The 9823-nt window shown below is 42.9% G+C and overlaps 1 protein-coding gene across 1 annotated transcript in view; it reads right to left on the bottom strand.

Annotated features, from left to right (window-relative positions):
• si:dkey-215k6.1 (transmembrane protein 132D) overlaps window positions 1–9823 on the bottom strand; it is a 346463-nt gene that overhangs the window by 86197 nt on the left and 250443 nt on the right. The window contains exon 5 of the mRNA XM_033972623.2: window positions 611–806. Within this exon, the coding sequence (XP_033828514.2) occupies window positions 611–806 (196 nt within the window). The remainder of the gene's footprint in view (window positions 1–610; window positions 807–9823) is intronic.

Here is a 9823-nt window from a genome sequence, read left to right as displayed (position 1 = left end):
TGTATCAGAGTACTGTGAGTGTATCAGAGTACTGTGAGTGTATCAGAGTACTATGAGTGTATCAGAGTACTGTGAGTGTATCAGAGTACTGTGAGTGTATCAGAGTACTATGAGTGTATCAGAGTACTGTGAGTGTATCAGAGTACTGTGAGTGTATCAGAGTACTATGAGTGTATCAGAGTACTGTGAGTGTATCAGAGTACTTTGAGTGTATCAGAGTACTTTGAGTTCATGACCTGTTTTTTTGACCTGTTGTCGTCCAAATCCATACATTTGTTTTATTGATTCTGTGTTAATGTGTTTTTGTTTTTACGTCAGATGCACCGACACAAAAACCTCATTTTCAACATCAATACTGACGTATGCTGTATACTCTCTCCATCCTTCTCTCTCTCCCTCTCCTTCCATCCTCCTCTCTCTTTCCATCCTCTCTCCCAATCCTTTTCTCTCTCTCTTCCATCCTTCTCGCTCACTGTCTCTCTGATGTACAGATGAGACACTTTCTCTGGTTGCCGGGCGGTTGCCGGGGTGTCTGTGGGGTAATCTGTGTACTGTGTGTACTGTGTGTACTCCTGTGTACTGTGTGTACTTGAGTGCGTATCGTGCGTACCTCGGTCAGTGGTACTATGCCCTGTATATCTGCGTCGATGATGTACAGATGAGACACTTTCTCTGGTTGCCGGGCGGTTGCCGGGGTGTCTGTGGGGTACTCTGTGTTCCAGTGCAGGGTCTGGGTGGGGACCTGGGTGATGACGTTCTCCACCTCGAACTCCAGCTGCATCACTTCATACGACGGAGAGTCCAACCTGCGAGTACAAGTACACGTGTAAGTACTGTGAAAGTACTGCGAAAGTACTGCGAAAGTACTGTGAGTTTATTTTATTTTTATTGATTTTTATGTAACTAAACCAGGTCTAAACCATGAATGTTTCAGAATAAGCATTTGCAGGTTCATTTTTTTCACTTTTTGATGGGAAAAATAATTTAAAAATCAATTATCTAAAAAAAACAACAATATATAATCTGGCCACGTTTAGACAAACACATTTTTCCTCCATTTTCTCAAACTCATGGATTTTAGACAAACACATTTAAAAATAATCTACTCATTTAGGATTTAACACATTCCCTGAACATTTAGCACATGAGGTTGAGGAAATATCAAATGGAGGATTGTAACAGTGTGTAAAAGTGCAGAAATTGAAACTAAAGCGAGGCGACGGCGGTATCAGTGAAGCCGCTGTTTGGCGCCGCTCTAAAACAAACATCATTATGAAAAAGTGTGTGTTTCCGAGCGTGACGTCTCAAGAGTAAAAGCTGCACAGTGCGTCTAATAACAACTCTATCTGAAAAGTGACACTGCATTTGCCACGGTCAAGATAGTGCTGAAATATACACACTTACAGTCGACTGCGAGCGCAACAAAACAGCCCTCCCGGGTCGGTCGCCGCAGATAAGCACCGGCGCCGCTACAAACCCCAAACACGAGCATCATTTGGAGACGGTGCGAGCGACGCGATTTAAACTGCGATATTTTACCATCTACAGTATGTCACATCTCTGTTCTAACGCCGTTTCCTCGCCACAAACAGAACTGGAGCTGTGTTTTGTTTCATTCACGCATGTTTAACGCTCTGTTCCACCTTGTGATGTCATCGTGTAAAACAGGAAGTGCCGCGCTGTGTTTTTAAACTCCACACACCTTCGTTTCTAGGATCATTTTTGCTCTGGAATTGCAAATCTTTACTGAACTAAAGGTAAAAAGGAGCCGTTAACTTGAAACTACCACGCAGGGCCGGCCCTCACTTTCAGGGGGCCCCGAGCAGAATGTGTCCCCCGGGCCCCTCGGCGGTGGGTTTACCCGGACTCGGCCGTTTGTGACTCACATTTAACGAAATTCTGACTCTGCTTTCATCACCGTGTACAATTGTGCTTCGATTTATATGAAAAAAACACTGAAATGTTTTAATCTAACTTGAAAAACAAATGTAAGCAGCAGATATTTTGCTATTATATATTAAAAAAAACAAAAAAACAAACAAACAAACGTCATCTTAATAGAGGGATATTTAATCTGCTGTAAACACCCAAGTCCTTTTTCCCGTATAACTTTACATATTGTATTATTTTAAATGTAAATGTACCGGCTTGTGGGGGCCCCCTGCTGGCCACGGGGCCCTAAGCAGCTGCTCAATCTGCTTATACGCTGGACCGGCCCTGCTGATAATAAAGTGTGACTCAAATATGTGAACGAAACAAAACAACTATTCTGTTTTTGAGGAGGAAACAGGATTATCAGAGTTAGTTTTGCGACTTTTAAAGAGCAAATGATGTTTTCTACGTGTTTCTGATTAATTCTTTGTTTGGTAGGAGCCTGTGGTTAAGGTCGGTCGTAGTTTTGGTTGTAGTTTTACATCGGTTAAGTGGCAGTTTGTGAGGGAAAAAAACAAAAAGTTAATAAGAAAAATACAAAAATACAGGACATAGCAGTGAGTTTTAAAGCAGAATGTTTTTTTTTACCAGAGTTTCATCCAAAATCCAGGGACAATTTACGTGTGAACTTCACCAAAATGAAATAATTTAGTTTAAATATGTGTAAGTGAAATGAGTCGAACCTTCACTTTAAAATAATCTGTAATAATCTTCAGATGTAGAAGTAAATATGATACGATTCTGTTTCATTGTGACATTTTCACCACATAAACAGAGATGGCGATTTAGGAGGTCAAAGGTCGTGACAGAGCCAATCACAGAAGGTCACACTTCAGTCTGAGTGAATCTGAGTCTGGGGAGACGGTGGAGCTCGTGTTCCAGATTAAAGAGAAAAGTGATGTGTGTCAGCGTTTGACCTCTGACCTCTGACCCTCCTCCGGCTCTTACCTTTAAAATGTCGTTATACGCCGTAACAAACCTGGTCACTCGTTTCAGTCCAAACATAAAATCAAGTATTTCTTTCATAAACTATTTTTTCTCCTTTTATTCAGGATGTTTTTAACTTGGAAAATCAGATATTTTTTACATGTTTTTTAAATGTGCACAGTTTACTCGTTTAAATACGTCATTTTATGTGGCCCGCTACAACGCAAAAAGGTAAATTAAAAGGTATGACTGTCTAAAAATGTCAGTTTATCAGGAGATACGTCGTTACAACTGTATTTTTTTTGTGTCTATGCATCTGCAATATTTGTAACTTGAATAAATAATAAACACAGAAACAGTTAAACACGTTAAAATTTTACATTACACTGAGTTTGTCTTACAGTTGCATCTTGAGGGCCACCATTTTACCAAACCTTCTACACGAGACGCACACGAGACGCACACGAGACGCACACGAGACGCACACGAGACGCACACGAGACGCACACGAGACGCACACGAGACGCACACGAGACGCACACGAGACGCACACGAGACGCACACGAGACGCACACGAGACGCACACGAGACGAGACGCACACGAGACGCACACGAGCTCGCGTCGACGCTGCAGCAATGTTCAGGGGTAAAAAGCTGCACTATGGAACTTTTCCTGGTGGAGAGTTCGCTTCCTGCTCGTCTCCGTGGATATTACTTTGCCTCACGCTGTACGGCATTAAATTTACCTCCGTGAACGTGAGCGGGTGAGGCGTCAGATCTGTGAAGACGACCCCATGAGCAGAAAAAGTAAATAAACGTGTAACTGGATAAAAGTGGAAAAGACACGTTTAAAGTCGCAGAGTCGATCACTTAACCCTTTAGCGTCGAAGGCTAACGTCGCCGATAGAGCGCGGACGCCGACTTTCCAGCAGCGTGACTCCGCAACCAGCCGTGCTCTCGAGTAAATTCAAACGGCGTCTCAAAGCGGAGGCACGGGGCTGTTTAAATATTTTTTTTCCGTCAGTTACGATAATCTGCCTCTGTTGCTAGGCGAAGGCGACGAATGAGAGCGAAGAGAGAGAAAAAATACGGATGGATGTGTAAAATAGAAGTAGATGTGTGGAAAAAAAATGCAGTAAATTCTGATACTTCCTTTAATATGATTTTTATGGCTAACAAAAATATATACTGGCCCATAGTGCGCTCAGTCCTTAAAGGGTTAATCTGTTTTATGTTCGGTTACGACGCACAAAACAATAATAATGTCTAATCTGGGCGTGACCTGAACTCCCACAAAGCCCCTCACAGCCATCACGAAAGGTTACGTTTTATTTCTGAGCGGTGACCGTTTTCCCCCGGCCGGTCCCGCCCCCGACGCGACCAAAAGGATGAGCGCCCGGCTGAAGGACATCACAAAAGAGTTGCCGCTTCCTCTGACTCCGTTTCTCTGTTGTCGAACCCCAGAGGATGATATTTCTAAAAGCGCAGCCGTGTGAACTACAGCTCTTTGGACACATACACACTCCTCTGTCACGCTCGCTCGCTGTACCTGTCTCTCACACGTACACGCATCCCCTCCCCCCCCGCCGCCGCCGCTCGAACACACGCATACAAAGAACCGCGGAGTATTCGGGCGCGGTGTAATCGCTGGAGCTGAAAAAGCAATGTGTCTGCGGTGACAGGTTCATTCAGGTGTTAGCCCCGTCCAAACCGCGAGGGCTCCAAAACAATATTACTCTGCTCCCCGGTGCATACGTGTACACACATTGTTCAAAAACTGACGCCAAAAGTTCACTATTTTTGAGTCGTGTAGGTGGAAAGGTGCCGGGTTATCGTGGGCCCGTTGGCGTCCATTTTGTTTGGGCGGAGGGCGGTTTAGTGGGTCAGGCCGCGGCGATGCACGACCTGGTTTGGTGACCTGCTAAACGCGACGCGAACCTGTGGAAAAATGAGTTTATCGATCATTCAAATCTATGTTAATGCGACGCCGCGCTCAACCCGTCAGATAATGTAACTGTAACGGTCGTCCTTCGCTTCACGCCGGACGGAATGGGATAAAGTGAGAAAAAAAAAAAGCGACAACGCAGGGTTTTTGTGCGGTTCTTCTCTGTTTTAATGTGGGTTCTGAGAGACTCGACGCAGAAAAGTTCATCTCATTGTCTCAGTTCGTCTATTTAGGTTAAAGTTTGAGTCGTATCTGGTAAAATCCAGTTCCTCCTCCGCAAATGTGTGACCTGTTTGTCTCCGTACATGTACAGCACCGTCAGTCTGGCCTTTACACTCGAATACTGGGTTTTCAGGACTATGAGTCGCTCTGGAGAGTAAAAAAATGCAGAATAATGAAGAAAAAAACAAGTCGCACTGGACTATAAGACCCATTTTTTGGGGAAATTTATTTTACAAAATCCGAGACCAAGAACAGACATTTTATCTTTAAATCAAGTTATAATAAATAAATAAACTTGGCTAATGTAACATATGCGGCTTGTCCACAAACACTGTTCTTTTCACTGATGTTTACTGTGGTCTTACTTCTTTGTCACAGTTTACACCGTAGAACAAACACGTCAAATATAACATAAGCTCTGGTTCATATCACATATACGCACAAAACTGCACACGAACGCACAGAAAACAAACAAACCACTAAACACAAAACTTTATATTTTACTTCTCAATTGTTTAAATAGCGCTCTGTCAGGTAAGACTTCACTTTAGCGCAAAAGGCTGAACCGGAAAACAGGAAGTAGTTTTCACGACTTTAAACTAGACTTATGATAAACTGAACATTTATAATATTGTTTCAAATGAAAAAATTATCATCTTTATGGTTTTATAAATAAAGGGGAAAGAAAACGAGTCAAGTAAATTTTCTTAGAGGTATTACAAACACACCAGAGCCACAAGTGAACTGTATACAGGAAGTATTTTTACTACAAATTGAACCGATTCTACCTCTATAACCTGAATAACATCACATTACACTGTGACACAGACTTAAAAATAATCCTCCAAGTCGTTTTTTAACGGTAAAACGTCTGTCAAATGTGTGTTAAATGCGTCACATGACTCCCCGTATCGACACTCGTCTGTGGCTCTCCGCTTCAAACTTCAGCGTGCGGCCCTGAGTGATAAAAGTTCGGACACCCCCGCAATATTAATGACGAGATTTTTGGACAATAAATAATTCTACTTTTGATGCAAACCGCTTTTTCCTGTTTGGTTTGGAGTCTAAACCACAGCAGCAGCGACACAGACTCGCATCAGAAGAGCCGGCTCGTCGCTGTGACCGCCGGCTCGTCGCTGTGACCGCCGGCTCCTCGCTGTGACCGCCGGCTCCTCGCTGCGTCCTCGTGAGTCACCTGTAGTTCAGAGCGCACGATCCTTTTAACTGAAATGGCTCCTTCTCACACACAGGTGCCGCTTGTGACGGCCTCGCGTCTGAATACGTCTCCGAGGAGCCGTATCCGAGGTCCGTCTTCCCGTTACGGCTCTTCACGGCCTGACCCACTTTCCACGTGCACACTTCCCGGTCACGTCGCCGGAGGAGGAATGGCGCAACGAGCCGCAGCTAACTGAGGTCAAACGCGCTTCATTTTCACCATATTAAGCAATCTCAAATGGAAAAATCATGATTCATGTCGGCGGAGCGCTCGGTTCCGTCGCCTCCCCGTGGAGCTACTTACTGGAAATGAAGAAAATGAAGGAAAAAAGTAAAAAATAAACAGCAGACGGGCACTTGATCGGATGCCTTTCGCTTCGGAGAAACGTTTACGAGTCTCAAGATTCGTCGATTGATATAAATATTTGTCAGGTTTTACAAAAGAGAGGAGAGTTAATGAAGTCGTTTAAGGAGGATTCTGTCTCGATGAGAAATAATTCAGCTGGAGTTTTCTGCAGCTCGATGCAAAAGACAAAAACACAACATGGAGATCTGGATATATTAAGTATCTGTTTATTTTTTTGATTTATTTTTTTGTGGATGCTTCTGTCAAACTGTATGTTCATGAAAAATGCACAGGATGTTTACGCTCTGTTCTTTTTTATGTTACAAAATGAACATGTATAATGTGTTTTCTGCTGATGATTTTTAATGGAGGAAATTTGCAATTAATGTGTGGAAGGAATTCAAACCTGGACGGGATATTTTTTATTATTTTACTTTTTATATTATTATTATTATTATTATTTATATGTTTATTTTCTATTTATTTTGTATTTTTATTATTATTATTAACACATTTTTTCATGGGAGAGACTTTAGGACATGGGACAGACTTTAGGACGTGGGACAGATGTGTGAAAGACAGTTTGATGGACAGTTTGTGGGCTTTATAGACTTTATATTTTGTCCCTGCTGCTTAGAGACATTTTGTGTCTCATTCTGTGTCTCATTTTAAAATATTTCAAATCAAAATCAAAGTTTTACAGATGCACAAAAAAAACCTTACACCTGTCTCTGTTTTTATCACAGTTTAAACTCTTTTAGTCGTGATAGATCCTTCATTCACATGTCCTCCTCTGTCCTTTAGCGTCTTCCTCCTCTGTCCTTTAGCGTCTTCCTCCTCTGTCCTTTAGCGTCTTCCTCCTCTGTCCTTTAGCGTCTTCCTCCTCTGTCCTTTAGCGTCTTCCTCCTCTGTCCTTTAGCGTCTTCCTCCTCTGTCCTTTAGCGTCTTCCTCCTCTGTCCTTTAGCGTCTCTCAGAAATAGCGTTAGGTTTGTGCTCCACTTTTTCCGTGTTTACTTCTGTGAATTATACTTTACTTCATTCTGATATGACTTTGATTTTGATAAAGGACATTTAGGACAGAGGACACAGTATATACTTCGGGACAAAATCAAAATGTCAAAGGATTTTGTGGAGCACGTACTGAAAAAAAAAGGACAAAAGTTCTCACAACACGACAAAAGCGACAGGTTTGTTCTGTTTGTCCACATCAGAAGTGGCTCAATCACACTCACTTTGGCACCGCGCTCGGAGCAGGAGGACAGCTGTCTCTTCAAAGACTACAGCGGAAAAGTGGTGGCCTCCAGAGACATTCAAAGGACAACAGAACGCACACACAGACGCACACACAGACACACACACACACAGACATGCACCGCTGGCAAACAGAGCAGTCGTCCCCAGGGGGAGCACAGCAGAGGAAATGCACAAGGAGACATTTTTCAGGTTTTGCTGCAAGGAAGTTGTCACCGCGAGCAGTTCACCTGAGCATCTGCGACGCCAGAGGGGACAGGGACGGGGACACAGAGGGGACAGGGACAGGAGCAGAGGGACAGGGACAGAGGGAGGGGGCAGGAGCAGAGGGACGGGGACACAGAGGGGACAGGGACACGGAGGGGACAGAGATGACAGGAGCAGAGCGGCAGGGATAAGGAGGGGAGAGGGACAGGGACACAGAGGGGACAAGGACACAGAGGGGACGGGAGCAGAGGGACAGGAACACAGAGGGGACAGGAGCAGAGGGGACAGGAGCAGAGGGGACAGGGACACAGAGGGGACAGGGACACAGAGGGACAGGAACACAGAGGGGACAGGAGCAGAGGGACAGGAACACAGAGGGGACAGGGACACAGAGGGGATGGGAGCAGAGGGACAGGGACACAGGGGACAGGGAGGGGCATTACAGGTCTATGGCGAAAAAGGTGAGACAAAATCATAAATGGTTTGACTGAAATGAAGATTAAGATTTTTATTACTATTATTATTATTATTATTATTACTGTCATATAGTAGTAGTTATTCCAGACGCTGCTGTCTTATTTTTTTTATTTTTTATTTTATTTTATTTTTTTATTAATTTTCATTTAATATTATTTTTAATTGTATTTTAATGTATTTTTTATTTTTAATTGTATTTTATTTTTATTTGTATTAATTTTCATTTAATTTAATTTTTTATTTGTATTTTAATGTATTTTTTATTTTATTTTATTTTTAATTTTATTTTTATTTGTATTTAAAGGCATATGTCTTCCTGCACCTGTCAGCAGCACAAATGAGTCACAATTGTTTCTCTCTTGTTTTTTACACAAAATGTCTGTTCTTAATAGTTTGTTCTTAATAGTTTGTTCTTAATAGTTTGTTCTTAATAGTTTTTTCAGATAAAGTTCTGCAGGAGCTCGAGTCTCAGGAGGTTGAGCTGATTTTTATTGTTAAAAAGAGAAAATAAAAGTCGTTGCGAGCTGTAATCGTCCATAATGTGCTCAGAACATTCCAGCATTTCATTTATTTCATTTCTGACCAGTAACTCGACCGACTCTCATCTCCCGGACGTCTCCACGGAGATAAATAACTTTAATAAAATACCACGACCCTGCGGCGGGAAAGTTCAGCGACTCTGTCAATGGACTCGCAATTTCCATTCTTCATAATCGTACGAGACGGCGACGGCGTAAAAACGAGTACAACCACAGCCAGAACGCGACGCGGCCACGACCACGACCTCCGCGCAATATCGTATTTATTCGCCGTTACTTCTTTCGCCCAAGGTCAAAGCGGCACCGTCACGGCGCCCGGACCGAGCCACGCCGCTGATAACGGGAAAACGGTTCTGGTTAATGTAAATTAGTTGGAAATACAATTAATTTAAGTGCGACTCGGAGCGACTAAACAACTCGTGAAAAAGTCATTTAATTTCACAGAGATGATGATAGCGCCACTTTGTTTTGGGCCGCCCCTTCAGCTTTATTAGCGCCATTGAATTTAAACAAGAATTAACGTCCGAGCGTAGAAAGAGGCCGCCGCTTTATAAAGGACAATAACGACGTATTATCTTAACGAGGAGGCGTTTATTCGTAAATCGTAGAAGAGTAACGTTTAATGCGACGCAGATGATGTCGGCACGGGGATGCGCGCTAAAAAAACGGTGAAAAATTGATCAAAATATAAAAAAACAAACATACAAACGTCTAAACCAGATTTGTCAAACACATTTTCACGCTCAAAGGGCCACACGTAA

This window comes from Periophthalmus magnuspinnatus, chromosome 9 (assembly GCF_009829125.3).
Source record: "Periophthalmus magnuspinnatus isolate fPerMag1 chromosome 9, fPerMag1.2.pri, whole genome shotgun sequence".
Taxonomy (NCBI): Eukaryota; Metazoa; Chordata; class Actinopteri; order Gobiiformes; family Gobiidae; genus Periophthalmus; species Periophthalmus magnuspinnatus.
Note: the sequence above shows the minus strand (reverse complement) of the source record. Positions and strands in the feature narration are given on the sequence as shown.